Below are 21,736 nucleotides of genomic sequence, written 5' to 3'. Positions count from 1 at the left end.
CTGCTCCAGCAGGGACGTATGGGAAGACTAGAGGGCAGAGTCTGCACTGAATGGTGCCCAACACCACCCAATTCGTTACAAGGGACACTGGCTGAGAGCAGGCTGTGTGTCTATCCTCTTTGCTCAAGGCCTCAGACCAAACATGAAACAGGAATAGGTACATTACATTCAAACATACAGCAAAGAAATTCAGCCAAACTGGTCCATGCTTATGTTTATGATCCATTCAGTCTCCTCCCATCCCTTTTCACCTAAACCTATTATATCCTACTTTTCTTTTCTTGCTATATAACACAATAATAAATCAAAACTCATGGATCTCAGGATGTCCTGGTACATGAATCACAAAAGGTTAGTACGCAGGTACAGCAAGTGATTAGGAAGGCAAGTGGAATATTGTTGTTTATCGAAAGGGGAATGAAATATAAAAGTAGGGAAGTTTTGTTACAGTTGTGTGTTGGCAAGGGGTTATCTTATGAGGAAAGGTTGAACAGGTTGTATCCATTGGGGTTTAGAATTTCTTATTGAAACATAGAAGATCCTGAGAGGGCTTAACAAGGTGGACACTAAGAGGATGGTTCCCCTTACGAGAAACTAGGACGAGGGGACAATTAAAAATAAGGTGTCTCCCATTTAAGACAGAGATGAGGAGAATTTTCTTTTCTGAGGGTTGTTAGTCTGTGGAATTCTCTTCCCCAGAGAGCAGTGGAGACAGGATCATATGAAAATTTTCAAGGCCGAGTTAGATTGATTCTTGATTGACAAGGGAGTCAATGGGTATAGAGGGTAGACAGGAAAGTAGAGTTGAGGCCACAGTCAGATCAGTCATGATCTTATCAAACGGCGGAGCAGGCTTGAGGGGCCAAGTGGCCTTGCTCCTGCATGCTCCTACTCCTAAAATCTCCAGAGATAAATGCCCATCAGTCCAAACTACCAGCTTTATATCATTGCTGTATTCATTGCTGTGCAAGTTCTTCACCTGCTTTTTAAAAAATGTATTCTTTCACGGATGTGGTCATCACTGGCTAGACCAGCATTCATTGCCAACCCCTAATTGACATGGAGAAGTTGGTGGCGAGCCGCCATCTTGACCCTCTGCAGTCCATATGGTGTCGGTACACCTAGTGTTGTTAGGAAGGAAGTTTCAGAATTTTGATCCAGCGACTGTGAAGGAACGGCAATATAGTTCAAGTCAGGATGTGTATGGCTTGGAGGGGAACTCCACTCACCCAGGCAAGTAGAGAGTATCCCATCACACTCCAGACTTATGCCCTGTAGATGGTGGACAGGCTTTTGGGTGTCAGGTGGAGAGTTACTCACTGCAGAATTCCCATTCTCTGACTCGTTCTTGTAGCCACAGCATTTATATAGCTGGTCCAGTTAAGTTTCTGGTGAATGGTAACCCCCCCCAGGATGTTGATAGTGGGGGATTCAGCAATGGTAATGTCTTTGAATGTCACGGGAGATGGTTAGATTCTCTATTGTTGGAGATGGTCACTACCTTGCACTTTAGGTGGCAAGTAACATTAATGTCACACATCAGCTCAAGACTGAATGTTGTCCAGGTCTTGCTGCATATGGGCATGGGCTGCTTCAGTTACTGAGGAGTCGAGAATAGTATTGAATGCTGTGCAATCATCAGCGAACATTCCCCACTTGACCTTTACGATGGAGAGATGGTGATTGATGAAGCAGCTGAAGATGGTCAGGCCTAGACACTACCCTGAGGAACTCCTACAGCAATATCCTCAGATGCGTTTAAACAATCATCAAGTCCATTTTTGGGCCTTGCCTGATCTGCTATGTTGTGAGAGGAGCCATTCTGTTCATGATGTTGGATCTCAGCTGGAGAAACTCCTCTGCCATAAATAAATTGTTCTATCACTACCTACTTTTTTATGGGGACTATTCATAAAGCAGGTAAAACAGACATCAGGTCAGGCAGTGCACAAAATGGTCTCCGTGTTCCCACCACCTCCAAACTAGTCTTTAGAAAAAAAGTCCAGAGGTAGTGTACTCAAAGCCACAGCTGATTAACAGTGCAGAGACAAACAGTTTGTCTTGTCTATTAGAAGTGGGACTGTAACAGATTCTGTGTACAAGCTGATCACCAACTGTCCTCTATGATATCTTAAAAACTCTCTGCAGTCTTGTTTGTATGGTGCACCTGGAACCACTCGCTGGATCCATTCATCCAATTTTCCACTCATACCCAGCACATCTGGCCTCATATTCACTCATTTTCCCATTTCCATGTTTAACGGAATCTCAGCTGGATATACCTTCAGTTCAGGAAGTTTACTTTGTAGGGTGAGGCACTAATTATTTTCAGCTTGATTCCAAAAAAAAAACCACACACACACACATCATGTTTACAGCTCCGATTCAGATACAAGTGTGTTTTCTCAGATATGCATTAATCATCACATATAAAACACATCTCAAAAATTATATTTCAAATTAGTCATAGCTCTGAATACAACGAGACCACCAGTTCTTTTAAACTGTTCTCCTTTTCTGCCTTGTGTTTGGACCCACAGGTTTTTTTTGCACCCTGATGCTTTGCCTGGCCATTTTTCACATGCAAACTTAGACTATAATGATATATAAACCCTCAGAACAGGTCCTTTAAAATTTTCATTACTTCTTTTGTTCATTTAGACACCTACCTTCTACAGAAATCCCCAACATGTTTCTGCCTGCTCCATGGTTTTCTAGACCCTCCACAGAACTGATGTCCGTCCCACCCATCAAGAATGCCAGAGGGTTAAAGGAGAGGCAAAGGAACACAAAGGTACACAGCACCATCCTGGACCGATCCAACATGCCAACACTAGTTGGCAGTGTCTGCTCTTGTTTAACGGACACCTAGAGTCAATAGGATGCACCATCAGTTCAAAATGCAAATCAGGCTAACCATTTCTCCATCGCACACTCTCAAGCCAGCCTGTCCAGATAAGAAGAAAGTTCAGAGCAAGAAAAGGCCTTTCAACTTAAAGTTCCCATTTTCCACAGATCCTGCAATCCACAGGTTACTGACCCAGAAACCAGAATGCTATGACCAAGCCAAACTAAAGCTGTTTTGGAAAAGCACTGTGATACAGTGGATTAAGCAGGAACAATTCCAGTCCCTCTCCCTTTACCATAATGATGTGGTTTCAATGGATTTTTACTGTACTTTTAAACCAGTAGAGTACATGGGATTCTTCAGGAGGAACTGGCAACCTTTGTTTCCTGTTAGTTAAGGTACTGGATGGGCTGCCAGATGCAACAAAAATACATCAATTCACTCCAGGAAAGTGACAAGTTTTGAAGGCATCTATGGTTTAAATTCCTACTGATCTCTTGACTAGAAGAAGCCCAAGGGCACTGTTGACAGGGTAAGAAGAAATCAGAATATTTTTGTTTAAAGTTAATCAATCCATAGCTGGTCTTGGGTTTGTGAGAATGGATGTTATTTTTAATATTTTGGGGAATATTGTGTAATTCTGTAAATAAGGCTAGGTGTGTGTGTGTGCACGCGATTTAATTAAACTGGGCAGAGTTTAGTAGGGGTCAGGTTGTCCGGGGTTGGGGGGCGGGTGGGGGTTGAAACATGAAAAGGATAGAGGTGTTAAGTTTGAAGTACAAATAAATAGGTTAGATCTAACATTTGCATTTTTAGATGAGTGGAAAATTTGTTGGAATATCAAAGGAGAGTCAGAGGCAACAAGAAACATGTTTGCATCTTGCACGAGTTCCTTAGGTAAATAGTAGTGGGGATATTATATTTTATTGACTCGAAAGCAAAGACAAGATATAAACATGAAAGATTTTATATTTGGGAGGATTTGAGCTTCAAAGAGGTGCGAGAACAATGGAACCAGAGATAAAAGGGAAAAAAAGGTATTTTAGAGTTACTGTGGATAGCTGGAGTGACTGTTGAGCTGAAGCTGTGGAAATAGCTGCAGCTGAGCTGGGAGTTGTTTGCTCTGGGCTGGGAGGAGGTGCAGTTTGAATCAACCATCCTGTCAAGCCAGATAAGTCTTGGACTGCAACAAGCAGTTTTATTCTGAAGTGGATTCCACCACAGAGTGGAAGAGGGTAGAGGTCATATGGTATGCCTTTATTGAAGCTACAGCAGTTTGCCTTGTGTAATATTACTGGATTTCATAGTTAGACATCTATAAAGGGGGTGTTGCTTAAAAGGTGTTTACTTGTGGGTTTGACCAAGTAGAGAGTTGTGGGGAATGTTTTGTAAGACTAGCCTTAATTGTATAACTGTAATCTTGTGTGGTTAAGTTTTATTTACTTTTGGTTAATAAAACTTTTACATTTAATTTTAAAATCCTAAAAGGGTTACTGGACCTCTTACTACTGAAATTGGTACGTCTTCTCGTTTTCAGAATATAAGAAAAAAGTATGGCCTTTAAGCCAAGTTTCCTTCTGAGATTTGGTTTGCACAGCAATTAACACTGGCTGTGGTCATAACAGCTTAGTTGATTTCAGCTGGGACATTTGAAATGCTGCAACTGCTCTCTGCCTTTCTAAGCCAAAAAGGAAGAAATATCCCAGTCAAATTCCCCTCCTGATCTCTATCCATTAATTCCAATTGAAAAACTACTTCACATATAGGATTGTGAGAATGTACATACGAACATACAAATTAGGAGCAGGAGTAGGCCAATGTGAACTACATAGGTCCAGGATGCCATACATGCAGCAAAATGAAGTCTGTAAATGGGCGATACTTACTTGGGAAGTAGAAGTATTGAGGGACGTGGAGTAAAGTTAAAATGGTTAGCAAAGTGGTGAAGGAAAGTGTAATGGGCTGAATGGTCTTCTGTGGCTATGCATTATTTCAGGCTCAGCTCTGATATATCCTATAATCAAACAGCTTGCCAATACTCACTGGCAAGGCTCAGACATGGACAATGACTGCTTGGCCATTGTACTAAAGGACAATGGCCAATCACAAAACTCAAGTCCAGCAAGCAGTGGGGAAAGAAACAAAGTGAGGTAAAAGAAACAAAACTAGAAAAGTATGAAGAACTGAGACAGCTTTTTTTTGTTTGAATTGGGAATGTGAAAATGACAGCATCCTGACAGAATCATAGGTACCTTGGTATCATCAAAAAATAAGCTGTCTGACTCAGAATCACTGCTGCTCACAGAAAATGGGCTGTTCTGAGGCGGTGAGCCAACATCAGATGGTGGTGGGGTGAGCAGGTCAGGATCCTGCTTGAACCCATTTGTCGTTGCATCTAGATTTATTCCACTGGAAGCCACAACGTCTTTCAGAGATTCTGAAATTAAACACAATACATGGTAGAATGAGTCCGATTTACATCAATAATATCTAACTCTTAAGTGCAAAACTATTAATTCAAAACACTATTTCTCAAAAGGAGAAAACCAGAGCAAAAATTGATAATAGTTCAATCCAAGCGTCACTAATCAAAATGAAAAAAGCAATATTTCTTGCTGCTCTTTTTCTTGGTGTCAAATTTTCCCCATTATAAATTTTCATATCCACATTTCCCTCCCAACGGAGGCACTACAGTAACCACTGGTCAAGAGTGTGTAATTATATAAGTTTAAGTTTATATAAGCAGCTGCCATTACAAATGTGGACATTATTTTTATATTTCCATTATAAATTCCAAAGACAAAATGTACAACTCTGAAAGGGGGATTACATTATGTCTACACAATCAGCTCTTACCTGCAACTATCTAACCCAAAGACAACACGTTGCCTTCACACCCAATGTGCAACACTGCAGGAGACTGACTCGTAGTATAATATCTGCTATGTTGGTAATTTGTAGCAAATATATTTCAAACAGTACACTCAACATGTATTAAAGAAAATATAGGTCATTAAGAAACATTTCCCAATCAAAACCCAATTAAGATTATATCTGTTTTAGTGACACTGGTAATTTACATTTTTAACCACTACTTAGGTTTCTGCAGTTTACTTTCCCCACTTTGGTGCCAGTCAGTAAATAGGCAGTTTAAATATTCCAAAGGCTCTGTAATTTGACAATTTCCAAAAGGCATTCGATAAGGTGCCGAATAATAGGCTGTTACATAAGATAGGAGCTCAGTGTTGGGGGTAATATATTAGCTTGGTAGAGGATTGGCTAATGAACAGGAAACAGAGTCAGGATAAATGGGTCATTTTCAGGTTGCAAATGGTAACTCGTGGAGTACCACAGGGATCAGTGCTAGGGCCTCAACTATTTGCAATCTACATTAATGACTTAGACGAAAGGACTGACTGTATTGTAGCCAAATTTGATGATGATACTAGAAAAGCAAGTTGTGAAGAGGACACAGTCTGCAAAGGGATAGCGATAGGTTAAATGAGTGGGCAAAACTTTGGCAGATGGAGTGTAATGTGGGAAAATGTGAGTTTGTCCACTTTGATGGAAAGAATAGAAAAACAAAATATTATTTAAATGGAGAGGCACTACAGGAAGCTGTGGTACAGAGCAATCTGGGTGTCCTCATACATGAACCACAAAACATTAGCACGCAGGTACATAAATTATTTAAGAAAGCAAATGGAATGTTGGCCTTTATTGCATGGAGGATGGAGTATAGATGTAGGGAAATCTTGTTACAATTATACAGAACACTGATGAGACCACACCTAGAGTACTGTGTATATTTTTGGTCACCTTACTTAAGGAGGGACATACTTGCACTGGAAGCAGTTCAAAGAAAGTTCACTCGGCTGATTCCTGGGATGAAGGGACTGTCTCATGAGGAAGGGTTGAGCAGGTTGGACCTATACTCATTGGAGCTCAGGAGAACGAGAGTTGATTTGATTGAAACATAAGATTCTGAGGGGGTTTGACAAAGTGGATACTGAGGATATCTCCTCTCATGGTGGAATCTAGAACTAGCGGGTATAATTTAAAAACAAGGGGTGTCCCATTTAAGATGGAGAGGAGGAGAAGGAATTTCTTCTGAGGGTTGTTAGTCTTTGGAATTCTTTGCCACAGAAAGCAGTGGAGGCTGAGTCAGTCAATATAGTCAAGGCTGAGTTAGATAGATTTTTGATCTATAAGGGAGTCAAGGGTTATCAAGGACAGGCATGAAAATTGAATTTAAGGCCACAATCAGATCAGCCATGATCTTAATGAATGGCAGAGCAGATTTGAGGGGCCAAATGCTCCTATTTCAAAAAAAATGAAGCATGCAAGAACAGTGCAGGTTAGCTACCCACGTATTGTACTATGCTGAGAGAGAAGAGAGCGAAGACTGCCCGAGACCCGTGAGCATTTTGTGTAAGATGGCATCGCAAACACGAGAGTGTGACCAGCATGCTCAGGAGGTAGTTACTAAACCACATCAAATTAAAAACAGATATATTTTATTTGCACTAATTGACAAATTGCTGAGATTCTAGTTTCCCCCAATCCCTACCATCTGAAATATATGCAACGCACTGAGCACTTACGATTTTTCTGGGTGGCCATTTTCAACACCATGTTCTCCTGCTTCAACTTCTGATTGGTTTGTTGCAAGAAGCGGATATAATCGACAGCTTTCCTCAGTATTGCTGATTTGTTCAACTGCCCAGGCAAAGAAGGAAAACAAAAAGGTTTACAAAATATCACAAATTCATATTTACACATTTACATTGTGGTTAAAGAAGCAGATGGTGCACCCAGTGAGCCTGTTCTGCAGCATCTCAGAATGCATTACTGCATCTGTCACTTGTCACATGGGAGGTTTTGATTCCAAGCAGCTCATTACAAAGCAATGTGCTTCCCTGCAAGGAAGGAAGACTTGGAAAAAGCGTTGGCCCTGACTATTATTGTGCACCAGCCACCAAATAATCACGAGCAGCATCAGTGGAGAAGTAGCTGCAGAATGCCTGCTCGCCTTATGCCTCCTTTGTTCAGGGTTGGGTGCGTGCTGGGTTTTAAAGGAAAGGTACAGCAAGGTCAAAAAAGGAGCTGAACAATTTATTTTTGCATTTTACTAGTTTTTTTCCCTCTGCTAAAGATCTTGATTCACACTATTGTCCAATTCCATGTGTTAGCAGAACACACTTCTGATACTTCACACAGTGGTCATTATTAATTAATACACAAAGCTCAACAGCAAGTGCAAGTGCCAGCAGGATAACTGACTGTAGGTGCATCACAGATGAACTAGACCTTACCCTCAAGCAACATTCAAGCATACATTTCTCAGCATGGATCAGAGGATAATGATCAGAAATGGAAACACTAGTTCATCTTTCCATGCTCTAACCCAAGGTTGGGCTAATTTATTATCCCACACAGTCCAGGGATCTGACTAAGACTGTAGTGGCTGGCATAGTTCAAAATCACCATACCTAGCAATGCATTTATCTAGCAAGGCACCAAGAAACTGTTCTCATTTTTTTAAAAAATTCAACAAAAAGAGCCATTAAATTAAGTATGAACATGTGATTATTGCACCTTTTTTCAGTTAATGGACAGATTCTTAATTTAGTAGGAGTATTTTACCTTGCTTTCAGTGCCAACGACAAGGTCTTTCAGCTCCACAATCTTGTCATTGATGGATGACCTGTAGCGCTTCTCAATAGCGTTATGTGCCGTACGTTTTTCCCCCTTGTTTGGTGCATTGCAGGGTTTGCCAGTTGCTGGCATACGATTGATAGGAAGTTTGTCTGCATCTACCATCAGAGGGACTGTTGTCAAAATTGTGTTTCCACTGACCAGAGCCTGGAGAATATAAAATGTATAAATAAACAGGATAGATTCTGACAATAATGAGAACAAATTCACACTAATATTTGTTTAAAATCAATATGTCAGCTTTTATTAAATTGAAAACTACTGATTACATTATACAAAACTACAGTCATTGCTCCTCTGAACTTACTTTGTTGTTAGGACTCAGCAAATGAGCATAAACAGTAACAGCGCACAGAAACCTAGAAGGTCATGGTTTAATTCCTGGCGTCTAGCATTAGCCATCCTCAACTGGGGTAACAGTAGGGTGCTCCATTTAGCCTCGGCATCCCTGAGTTTGTGGGACAGAGAATAAGCATGCCAAAATACTTTCCCCAATCGACATCTATGGCCCCTTGAAAGCAATAGTTGTTAAGTTCACATTGAATCAGGCTTGAACATGAAAAACTTGAGTTAAACAGCCTGCTGAATTGCACTCATGAATAATTAATAAGAAGCAGGAAGAAATTACTGAAGTAAAAGGATATAAAGGTTATTAAATAAAAACTCTTTGGCCTCCTCGCTTCTCCTAAACTCTAAATACATCATCTTGCCTTGTGCTGAAATCAATTTCAGCTTTAGGTAGTGCAGCACTACAAGCCTTGACCCTTCATGCAGCTTTCTGAATGTAAAGAAAATGCTGGTGGGTTTCTTGTGATGTTGCCCACCAATTACATGTTCCGGAGCTCAGTTTGTGATATTTAGTAGCTAACTTGGTCTGTTCCTTTTAAGGCCATTGCTCTCCTCTGTGGGGGCAAGTGATCTAAGTAGACTCAAAGATCAGGCAAAGCCTAATGATTCTTGGCTTTGAACATTTCTTTAGCTTTTGTGCTGCATTGCTACTTTCCTCAAGGAGAAACCAATTTTAAGGCAATGACTGGCTCTCTACCTCTGTGTACTTTTTTTTAGGGAATGTTTACTTGTAATTTGTTGGTTTTTGGTATAAAGTGTGATATCTGGATTATGAACACTCTCAAAACTATTACTGTATATACACTAATATGTATCACACTTGCACCTAATTGGTTCAAATATTAGATGTATAAAAAGGCAAATCAAAACTAAACACATACTGATATGAGTTTAATATGCAATAATGCAGGGCTTCTCTCACTGCCACATCAAACCATACCTCTTTCTTTGCTCAATTATACAGTACTACTTTCATCTACATAAAGTAGAAAATCTCCTCAAAAGAGTGTATCAGAAGTAATTTCAAAAACAATGATTTAATCTCCCATCACGTTAACAATGAAAAGTAATCTTATTTTAAAAAGGTTCAAAGCCATTTAAAGTGCTTAAGATTTATTCGGAATGTTTATAATTTACATGGGATAATTCAAAAGGATTAGTGGTTTGTAATTTCTCTACTTTAACTAGCAAGGTCTACCAAAACCATCCTCTTCTCCCAACGAATGTTACACATTGATAATGATAGCCATATAGTTACCTACCGGCATTTGCAGGGATGTGGTTTGAATGGGAGTTGTGCTAGTTGCTAGAGTTGATATGGTAGGAGATTTCACGGATGTCACCACAGTGCTTCCATCCGGCTTCAGAGCTGTCAGGAGCAACGAGTCAGCCTTAATGAACTGGGGCTGGAGAAGTACCTGCAGGAGAATAATCGACAGAAAAAAAAAATCAAGACCAACCCACATTTTTATATTTCTGCTCAATTCCTACTTTCTGCCATTGCAACATTTTTCTTCGAGTTGTGTTCTATGATCCATGACATATCAGTGGAGCAGCACCATATTTTGTGAGGGAAGCGTGAAAAATGCTCTACATTTTTCAGAGTCATGTTTGCAACTTTCTCCCCTCACCATTTCCTGAAGTTGGATTTCACAAGCTTTGGGTATCATCCGGTACATTGTCAAATGGTAAGTCTTCATGTGTGAATCTATATAGTAAGTTTCAGTAGGTCACTTGACTTTGGGGAGGGTCATGACTCAATCTTGTCCTCAATCAAGGTTTACACTGGATGGTAATCAAGAGTAAGAAGTGTTGCTGGTTTTCTCTCCTCTCTTGCTCAGGGGGACTCAGACCAATTGTAACCCCCCTTTATTACCAAGATCAACTACTTCAGATCTTCCTGTTCAATATGCTACAGTTCCCTGTAACAAACAAAGATCCTTTTACTTCATCAGTCTCCAACTTGGCATGACAGCTGACAAATAGCCATATAAGTCATTCACTCAACATTTATACAAGCTACTCTCCAATCTACAGCTTATTGAAAAAAAAGCTTTTTTCCCCTGAATCTATCAAAATTTAAATTATTGAATTGTGACTAAACTGATCAAAATATGAACTATAAACAAGTTTTTATTTGTGAATTTAATACCATCAAACCACAGTTTATTTCATTCACTTGCCGCATTTGTAACTGCGGTTCAATTCACAACCCAGCTTTCATACAATATTCCTTTCAGTATTTCCAGCAAATTCATGAAAGATAAACTGTCAGCTATTCCTAGAACCAGGCCATGTGCCAGTGTGTCCTTATGCCACCCTGCCAATTCCTGTCTGGAACTGAATTGTGCACTCAAATAATACCAGGATGTCTTAATTTCTTACAACAAAAATACAACGATAGGGGCTTCTTGCTACTGAAGTACTCCCAATGTCAACTAAGTTGGTGCAAAGTAGAGGTGATGTACTTTGCAAAAGACAGAGGGGTATGAGATCAAAGCACAGAAATTCACCAATGTTAACTTTTGCAACAACCCTCAGGTGTTCAAAGAGGAATAGACATGCAAATGTCATTTTCAACCTAAAATTCTCTACACTTGCTGAATACAATATTAAGTCAGAAATCAGAATCTGCAGCACACAAATCTTCTTTCTGCTCTTACCCCCCCACCCTGCCCCCTCAGGCTTTTCTTTCCCAACAACTGAAATTACTTACTGGTACTTGCTGGAACTGTGATGAGACAGTTGGAGTAGAAATAGTTGGTGCCGTTAAAAGGTGCTGGGCAGATATATTCTGGACTTGGGCCTGAATGGTCATGGGCTGCATCTGCTGTGGAACTGTCAGGCTCTGGAGCTGTTGGGTGGCCATACCCTGTGGTGGTGCTGTACAAAATAATGCCAAAGGAAAATTAACCTTCAGTTTACTGGAGGGTAAAACATCTTATTTAGATGCCAACTTTGGCTAGTGATAGCACTCTCATTGGTGACTGAGCTCAAGGGTGAAAGACCCACTCTAAGACCTTAGCGCATAATGTCAGTGCAGTATTGAGGGACTGCTGCATCTTTGAAAGGGATGCCTTTCATGAGATATTAAACTGCACTCAGGAGGATATGAAAGATGCCATGGTACCATTCAAAGAGTTGGGGAGTTCTCATGTCCAACAGTAATCTCTTGGCCATTGCTGGTAAAAACAGATTACCACACAGATGTTTGTGGAGCCTTGCTGTGTGCAAATTGACTGCCACATTTTCCTATGTTATAATGGTGACAACATTTCAAAAGTACTTAATTGGACATGCAGTGCTTTGGGATGATGCAAGTTGTGAAAGTCTGCCATACAAGTGCAAGCTCTTCACTTTGAGGAGAGTCAGAACCCTTGTTTTAAAAGAAATTCCCAAATCTACCAAAAATATTATCTTCTAAAAAGACATGAAGGCCTGTAGGCTGCTGAAGGCGAGAGAGAGGATGAGATTAATTGATTACTAACATCAACCATTGCCTCTAGTTCCTTCAGGCTAAGCTCTAAAGAAAGATCAACCAACTTGCAATTTTAAATATAAAAATTCCTGTCTATGCGTTTTATCTGAAGTTGGAGAAAATCAACCCAAGCTGACCTTGTGCCATTTTCTAGTAACCCGCTGCGAAATAGACTAACAAAAGCATGCTAAATAGGCTGATTCCCTCAGACTATTAATGGCTCACAATGCTAGGGGAAAGGAGAGATGAAAAACACACTTCTGCGATGATTCACCATTATTTTGAAGTCAGGTGGAGAATTGACCACCTAACACACACTTGGACAGTTGGCAAGAACACACTTCCTTGGCTGATCCACTAGGAGGCACCCTTTGTATTGTACCCATTCAGTGTTTATCCAGGTGACTTGCACAACAGAAGTTCAAAGCATTCCTTTTACACAGTGATTTGTCATGGTACGGAATACCTAAAACTCTACTCCAAGAAAATCACAATAGCATCCAAAAAAGAAAATGTTAAAAGGGCAGTGAGTGGGACTGAATGGAAAGCTCTTTCACCAGGACCCGAGCAGTCTCCTTCAATAAGATACCATGTTTTAATGCTGGAACCCATCCTTTCCTAAGTGGAAAACCTGGGGTTCAAGCATTGGACCATTGGGCTTTGAACCAGAACTATTCAAGACCAATGCTCCAACCAGTATCAGAATGGTTTATGTGGCTTGAAGTCAGAAGCAAGTTCTGGACTTAGGACCAGTGGATTTTCATTAATGATTATTTTGAGAAAATGTCAAAAGGAAAGATTTATGTTTGTGTTCAATGCCTTTCAAAGATACAGTACATTTTTTTAAAAGTTAAAAAGCAAAATCATATTTCTTCCACAAATAAATATTCCTTTTGGGAAATCAATGTTTCGTGGGGTAAAAGCACAGCTATAGATTCAAATCAGCAATGGTGGGTTGGCCAATTATGGTGAGATTTCAACACTGCAAAGTTCATGCCAGGCAATGTAATGATGCAATAAATTCACACAACACAAGCTTCTTTTATTTGCACGCAGATGGATTTTCAATGGTCTCAGACAGTTTAATCTTGTCAAAAATGAATCTTTTACTGATAATTTTTTCTAGTTCTTTTTCCTAATTTAAAAACTCTGTATATCAGAGCATTGTCTCTCAACCTTAAGTAGTCTATTAAGTACTCTGACAAATATGGCCCTTGCCCAAGGCCTGATGTAAATGAGTAATAAACAACTTTACCAATGCCTTTTATGCTGACAGGCTCCAAAATGCTGCTAAATGGAGTCTGAATCTTAAAAGGTCTCAAGGCACAGGAACTATTCAGCAAATTGTGCTTTTGCTGGCTCTTTGAAAGAGTTATGCAATTAGTCTGTTCTTTTCCTAAAGTTCTGCATTATTCTCCTTTCCAAATATATATTTAATTTGCTATTCAAAGTTATTTTTGAATCTGTTTCTGCCACCTTTTAATGGAATGTATTCCAGATCATTACTCACTGCATCATCTTTCTCTCTACGGTGCTTTTTCCAATCATCTTAAAAATCGGTATCCCCTGGTTACTGACCCACCTGCTAGTGGAAACAGTTTTCTCTCAGCTATTCTACCAAGTAGGATAACTTAAGGAAAGGGAAAGCTCAGGAAATAGGTTTTTCCACACATAGATGCACTATAAATGTTGGTCTGGGTGAAATGCAAGTTTAAGTTTAATATTTTTTCCCCTTAAAGACTAAGGCAATAATTGGATATACATGTAGGAAATTATCAATCTTCTACCCTTACTTTCCTATTTAAGTTAGGTTGATTCTGAAAGTAGTAAGGAGGATTCAGCTATTGGTGAGCCCCTGTACCAAAAGCACATTCCAACTCTTCCTTTTTGTAGCTTAAGATTCACACAGCATAAGTTTTATTCCCATTTTCCCAAACAATTCTACTCAAATAAAATGATAAACTAAATATTTCACTTAGTCAGTATTACCAAAATGAAATAGCAGCATGTTCAACACAGCAGATCCTCACACCAGGACTATTCCTACCAAAAAATCATTTTCTTCTCCGCATTATGTTTAGCAGTACTGTAACTAATACCCTACAATGTTACTCAGTTTACCATTAATGCATGCTGGAGTTACTGAAACAGTGACCTTAATCTCACTTGGATGTGTCTCACTCTGAAAACCTATAATTAATATTTAGCCATAATTTGTAATCCATTTTAAGCTACTTTATGTTGACTTTAGAAGGCAGCTTCTGTTGACAGTTCTAGACAGGTTGGAGTTGCATATGCAGTGGCACTTACAAATTTCAGTGAGAAGGGCTGCCAGGATGACAAGGTAAAAGAAATGGTCTTCCAGCAGCCAGATTTAAATCAACGTGGCATGGTTATATTAGGGTCGCTGCTGGGTGTGCCAAGTTCTCCATGTCAGAAACCAACCATGCAAGCATTCTTGTAAGGTTAAACATAACAAAAGAAACAGGAGCTGGAGCAGGCCATTCAGCCCTTTGAGTCTACTGCACCATTCAAAAATAACATGGCTGATCCAATTGTAGCCTTAGCACCACTTTCCTGCCTAACTTTAAATAATCCTCGATTCCCTTGTCAAGCAAAAATCCATTTAACTCAGTCTTGAATAGATTCAATGACCTAGCCTCCACTGCTCCCTGGGAAAAAGAATTCCAAGGACTAACAACCCTCTGACTGAAGAGATTCCTCCTCATCTCAGTTTTAAATGCGAGACACCTTATTTCAAAACTTGTGGCCCCTAGTTCTAGATTCCCCCATGAGGGGAAACATCCTCTCAGCATCTATCTTGTAAAACCCCCTCAGAATCTTGTATGGTTCAATAAGATCAGCTTTCATCTAAACTTCAATGAGTATAGTCCCAACCTGCTCAACCCTTCCTCATAAGGCAAACCCCTCATCCCAGAAATCAGCCAACTGAAGCTGACAAGTATGTCTCTCCTTAAGTAAGGTGACCAAAAACCATACACAGTACTCTAGGTATGGTCTCACCAATACTTCCCTACTTATATACTCCATCCCCTTTGCAATAAATGCCACCATTCTGTTTGCCTTCCTAATTACTTGCTGTACCTGCATGCTGACATTTAATGATTCATGTACAAGGACACCCAGGTCCCTCTGTACCGCAGCATTCCCACTCTCCATCTAGATAATATTCTGCTTTTCTATTCTTTCTGCCAAAGCGGACAACCTCACATTTTCCCATATTATGATCCATCTGCCAAATTTTTGCCCACTCACAACTTATAGAGAAGTTGGGACTCTTCTCCTTGGAGAAGAGAAGGTTGAGAGGAGATTTGACAGAGGTATTCAAAATCATGAAGGGAGTGGACAGAGTAGATAGGGAGAAACTGTTCCTATTGGTGGAAGGATCAAGAATTAGAGGACACTGATTTAAGATAATTGGTAAAAGAAGCAATGGTGTCATGAGGAAATGCTTTTTTTTTACACAACGAATGAATATGATCTGGAATGCACTGCCTGAGAGTGTGGTGGAGACAGTCAATTGAGGCCTTCAGGAGGGAATTGGGTCATTATCTGAAAAAGGAAAAATTTGCAGGTCTATGGGGCAAAGGCAGGGGAGTGGCAGTAGGCGAATTGCTCCTTCAGTGGGCCAGCACAGACACAAAGGGCCAAATGGTCTCCTTCTGTGCTGTAATCATGTTATGATTTTCTATTCATGTATTATTTTGCAGACTCTGTGTCCTCCTCACAACTTGCTTTCCTATCTATCTTTGTATCATCAGCAAATTTGGCTACAATGCAGTCGGTCCGTTCATCCAAGTCATTATATAGATCGTAAATAGTTGAGGCCCCAGCACTGATCCCTGTGGCACTCCACAGGTTCCAGTTTGCTCTCCTGAAAATGACCCATTTATCCTGAGTCTCCACTTCTTTTAGCTGGTCCTCTATCAGTGCTAATATATCACCAGCACCTTAAGTTTTTATTTTGTTTAGCAACCCTTTATGTGGCATCTTATTGAAAGCAAGACACGCAAGGAAATACAAGACACCCTAGCCAAAGCACTCAACTCAAATACTGTTCCCATAGGTCAATTGGTAAGCACTTGCTCATTGTGAAATGGGGCCCCAACATTGTAGGAAGGCCCCAGATTGAATATTTCTTCACTGATCTTGAATAGTGCAGAGACAAGGGTGCCACAGTCAGCCTCAATTGCAATGGTTTTGGCCGGGGCTTTGGCGGCAGGTTGGGGGGGGGGGGGGGGGGGGGGTGTGCGCAGTTTAAAATAATAATCTATCAGGACTTTTGCTTCCGATGGCAACCACTGTTAGAAAAGAGGCATGTGTAAACAGAAACCGGTTCCTGCTGTGACTTCCTCCACTGTCAAACAGGCTGACATGCAATGCCAAACGCACATGCACTCATCTGCAAATAATGAAAAACAGTTTCTGATTCTGGGACCTCAGTGAGCATCAGTACCTAGGGTGGTTGAATACTGGTACTGCAAGACTTATTAAATTACTTTCTGAAGGCAACAGTCCTCAAACACATTATACTATTTTGAGAATCCTGTTGCCTCAGTTGGCGATAGAATTTTCCAACAAAACGAGGTGATTCAGCCCATCGCACCTATTCAATTCTCACTTGATCCTATTCGATTAGCCTATCCTTTGAAAAAAATCTGTTCTTTAAATAATTACCCATTTCCCTTTTGAAAACCATCATGGATTCTGCTCCCACTATTGCTCCTGGTGGGATAACTACTTAAAAAAAAAATGTCTTCCCCATTGATTCTATTGATAATCTTAAACCTATCCCCTTTAGTTACCAACTCACCAATTAATACCACAGATCTTCCTGATTTATCCTCAGATCTCCCTTTAAACTTCTTTGTTCTAATGAAGAGCCCTAGTTTCTCTAGCCTCCTCATAACTAAAACCCCTCATTCTTTTAATGACCCTAGCAAATCTCTTTTTACCATTTCCACCCCTTTTACATCCTTCCTAAAACAAAGGAACTAAAATGGGACAAAATGTTCTAATTTTGGCCTAATGATCGGTGTAGATTGAACCTTACTTCTCTGGTAAATGCATTGCCTATTGTGCAAATGAACTGCACAGACCGAGGGCTCCAGGTTCAACCCTGGTTTGTGCTGAGTTAGTTGGTGTCAGTAGGGGGCAGTGTAACTGCTCTCGGTCTAGGGAGGAGTTTAAAAAAATGGAAAGTCAGTCTCATTTTTCACTGATCTCATTAAGTCGCCAATGCCAGGAACCTCACACAAGGGGTGTCAGGACAGGAAAGATTGTATTTGGATGTACTGCCCACAACACCGCCCCTCCAATTATCAAATACCCTGTCAGCAGGTTAAGCTTAAAGATGAATAACTATTTGGATGCCATGCCAGAGGTAGCATATGCCCACGGATACTATGCCAAAACGATTCAGTGCTTTTAAAAAGGCAAGAAAGAAAATGACAGGGAAAATATAAGTGACTCTACTTTGTAATTTTATACTTCATTATGATACACCCAATATCTAAAGCAAATAGAAGGACATCTTTACTTAACCAACATCTCTTTCCTGCTTTGCACTTATGATTAACCATCTGAAGCTGAATGTTTGCTTTTTCCATTCATGCTAACTGCACATCAAATAAGAAATAGTAAATATGAGTGGGAGCCCAGTTTAAAAGGCTCAAAGTCCCATATCTTTGGTTAACATTAATTACTGTACCTTGAAAAAGGATTAGAACACATTTAAGAACATGTAAAGATGATTACATTTCTATGTATAAGATTTGTATTTAACTGTCATTATACAAAGTTTCAGACCATAAAATAATCAAGTTTTGTTCAAAGCTATGTTAATGATAATCACCTGTAAATCCATTGGAATTCTGAAAGCTCAACGACTGCTGCTGCACAAACTGTGGCTGTAATTGTGTCGAGGCTGTAAAACTCTGCGACATCATGAGAGGCTGCTGCTGCTGTTGGCTCTGTTGCATCTGAGCAGTCTCTTGCTTGACATGTTGTGGAGAGGGGCCCCGAAGGAGCCGCGGCTGCTGAAGCTGCTGTTGGAGCAGAGGCCCCTGGTACATTTTTACAGGAATTTGACTCTTGCTGCTACTCCCCAAGAGGCTGTCAAGAGACAAGTTCAGCGACCCCTGGTTAGGTGGGATGGATGAACTGCTATCCTGCAGAGGGCTGTTAGAAAAGTGGTTCTCAAATAATTCAGGAAACTCTCCATCCTGATTGCCAATCAGCTGCAACATATCTGTAGATCAAGCAGAACACAAATGACATGATTCGATAAATAAGTTGAACCTTTACAGATTACAGTTATTGTAGTTAGATGGATACAGGTATTCCCCCCTAATTGCAGATGCGCTGCTCTAAAATAAATTATTAAAGTTGCCAATGTAACAATGGTTACTGGAGTTCAAAACTAATTAATTGCAATGTGTCTTAGGATATCTTGAGGTTATGATAAGGTGCTACATAAATGCAGGTAGTTTCTGTTCATTAAAAATCAACATTAAAAAGTATTTTGATTTTTCTAAATTTAGAATAAGGACATGGCAGCTCCATTAACACAATCAATTCCCAATTACTCAGACATTAACAGAGGAGACCGTTGCCATTAGTTGCACTATCTCCATGGCTCCCATGTATTTTGGACTACTGCCAACGCCCCTGTATTTCAGATCTTGAATCAGTATTAATTTGTTTTGCAACTATAAGCAAACAGCACAAATATTTTCATTGAAATCAATTTGTCCACTTTCACAAATGTGTTCTTAAAAAGTTAATAATGTTTTGATGTAATTCAGTGCTACATACTAAAACTGAAATAAAAACATCTAAAATTAAATAAAGCAATGTTGTAAAATGTGACAACAGAAACTATTTAACCATTTAAGAGTATTAAAATATACTATCCTGCATAAGTTAAAACATGGTCGGAACAAAGGTAACTTAGCTCACTTGCACCAACACACTTCAATCTTTACAGTAAAACTACATTATAACATTATTACCTTCAAATGTGCAGTCCATTGCCGCATCTTATCTGTTCAAAACTTTATACAAGGATTATGTTGCTACATTAAGAGCAATATTTTCAGTAATGCACAAGAGCACCTTAGGATCTTATCTGCTTAGTCTCTCGGAACAGTGCATGTACGAAACCACATTGCAGAGCAGTAAGCAAACAGAACTGCTTTACTTCTTGTCTACTCCTCCTCCTAAGAAAAAAATCCACTGACTGTATTCAAATTGAGGGGCGGATTTCGGAATCTGTTTTTTTTCATGAGGTGATCTGGTTGAACCAATCGCTGCAGTACCCCAGTCGCTCGCTGTTTGGCTAACCATTCAGACATGACAGAAAGGATTTGTTTAACAGTCTATACTTCCAGGGACACTGATTAATTCAGAAAGGTGAATAACCAGAGGTTACTGTCGGACATTTGCTCCCAAAGCTCATTCCAACACAACGACCAGCCTTCAAGCTCACTCGAGATATTTAAAATCATAATCTCATACTGTGACATTTCAGCTCCAGAAAATGAAAGTTTTTTTTAGTTCAAAAGGTAACATTTAAAATATACTGAAACATCTTAATATTTCATATTTTAAAAAAATATTAGAAAGGGCTTCTCAGAATTGACATTTTATTAAGGACTACAAAGCAAGTACAAAAATCTGTTCCTTTTGCTTTGCACAAGCTCGAAGTTTCCAAGATGCTATACGTGTCTCGGAGAATCTCAATGTGCAGATGAACTTGAGAATTCCCCAGCAGCAGAAGGCAATAACCGCTAGTAACCTAGGCCTGACGTCATTGCCCGAGAGGCTGAAAGGGGTTTGGTTGAAACTGAACATACAACTCAGCAACTGTAACCTTACACAGCCAATGCTACTGGGCACCAGGGCAAACAGCATGGTCATTCCCCACTTCTAAAAAAAGATACATGCAAAGTCAAAATGTTTTAATATGATTATTATCTTAATTAAATGTAAATATAATCATTTTCTTTCTTTACCAATTTCCCATAGTAATTCAAGGTGTAGTTCAGTTCTAAATATTATTTTTCATAAACCTATTTGTTTCATCATTGTTTAAACATTTATTGAAGTTATAAAAGGAGTAACTTGGCAAGCAATATTTACTAAAAAAAACAGTAAATAGGTGAAGCTGCACTAATGCCAGTACTGCCCTGGATTTGAGTCATTTACAACTGTATAATAATAAATCTGATTTGAACTATTGCACAATATATGCAATTAAAATGTTGCAAAGTCTTTAAGCAAAACAAAATTCCATGTACACGAATGTATACATTTACAGACAAATCATGATTAGTATATGGCACATAACATTTTATTTTTTACATGAGCATAACTTTACCAGCACTCTTAATTTTGATACCATTAAGAAGCGAATATGTTCAATTGTTTTACCAAGGAACTCTATACATTCCTAATTCTACCCACAACTATCAATGCACAAGAGGCCAAGCCCTTGGATGCTCCAAAAGCCCATTGGGCAGTGTCCTGTTCTGCCAGACAATGCCCAGAGGTGCCAGTTAACATTAATATACCTGCCAGACTAAATCCATAGATGCCTTTTAATGCCCACAGGAGCCAGGCTCTACCTAACGCCTCCCTGGATCCTGCCCATCCAGGCCCTGCCCACCACTCACCATCAATGTCATTGAGCAACGCGTTATCGATCTCGCTGCTCTCGGTCAGAGATGGGTCCAGATTGTCTAGGGTCGAGTCCTCAAACATCATTGCCGGATCGGGAGCAGGGTACGGTTGCCCACCGTTATTCATGTTAAACAGAACGATTGAACGGAATGGAGGTGGGGGCGCCACCACAGGTGGGGAGACGAGAAACCGGCCCAGGTTGTGGTGGTGGGCGGGGTGGGCGATTCCGTGTTTACACCGAGCTCACTTTCCGTAGAACCATGTCAATAAACGACACGACCAACCTAACTTGCTACCGGAAATAGAGCGCGCGGTTACCTTCGCGCCACCCGCCCCCACCTGCTTGATTGACAGCGAAATGGACCATTGACCGATCAGAAACGAGGTGGGCGCGGCTCGCGTCGGTAGCACGAGCCCACCAATCAGCCGCCAGATTGCTCCAAGTTCGGTTGAGTGGGCACAAGCGCGCGTGGGGGAGGTACTGGGCCGCGTGCCTCTAGAACCAGCGTGATACAGCCAATCACAGCGAAGGCTGCGGCGTGGGGTGATCCGTCGTCATTGCTTCAAACCTCCCCCCCGTCCCCCCGCCCCCTGTTTGTGGTGATTACATCATCTCATCGATTTACCAGTCCCACGTGGGG

General features: G+C 40.3%; 1 protein-coding gene across 2 annotated transcripts in view; it reads right to left on the bottom strand.

Annotated features, from left to right (window-relative positions):
* Nucleotides 1–21,381, bottom strand: part of srebf1 (sterol regulatory element binding transcription factor 1) — a 48,821-nt gene extending 27,440 nt beyond the window's left edge. The window contains exons 1-8 of one of the 2 annotated variants that reach the window (XM_078558533.1): nt 21,089–21,381; nt 18,268–18,663; nt 11,631–11,797; nt 10,177–10,332; nt 8,495–8,713; nt 7,453–7,567; nt 5,101–5,285; nt 2,670–2,868 (exon numbers count right to left, since the gene is read on the bottom strand). In XM_078558533.1, the coding sequence (XP_078414659.1) occupies nt 2,670–2,868; nt 5,101–5,285; nt 7,453–7,567; nt 8,495–8,713; nt 10,177–10,332; nt 11,631–11,797; nt 18,268–18,663; nt 21,089–21,221 (1,570 nt within the window). In that variant the 5' untranslated portion in view covers nt 21,222–21,381. Of the gene's footprint in view, nt 1–2,669; nt 2,869–5,100; nt 5,286–7,452; nt 7,568–8,494; nt 8,714–10,176; nt 10,333–11,630; nt 11,798–18,267; nt 18,664–19,426; nt 19,635–21,088 lie in introns of those variants that run through there. The other variant, XM_078558534.1, reaches the window with a different exon arrangement.
* Nucleotides 21,382–21,736: the final 355 nt, after the last annotated feature.

Source organism: Cetorhinus maximus, chromosome 15 (assembly GCF_964194155.1).
Source record: "Cetorhinus maximus chromosome 15, sCetMax3.hap1.1, whole genome shotgun sequence".
Taxonomy (NCBI): domain Eukaryota; kingdom Metazoa; phylum Chordata; class Chondrichthyes; order Lamniformes; family Cetorhinidae; genus Cetorhinus; species Cetorhinus maximus.
This window is presented reverse-complemented; position numbering and strand designations above follow the sequence as displayed.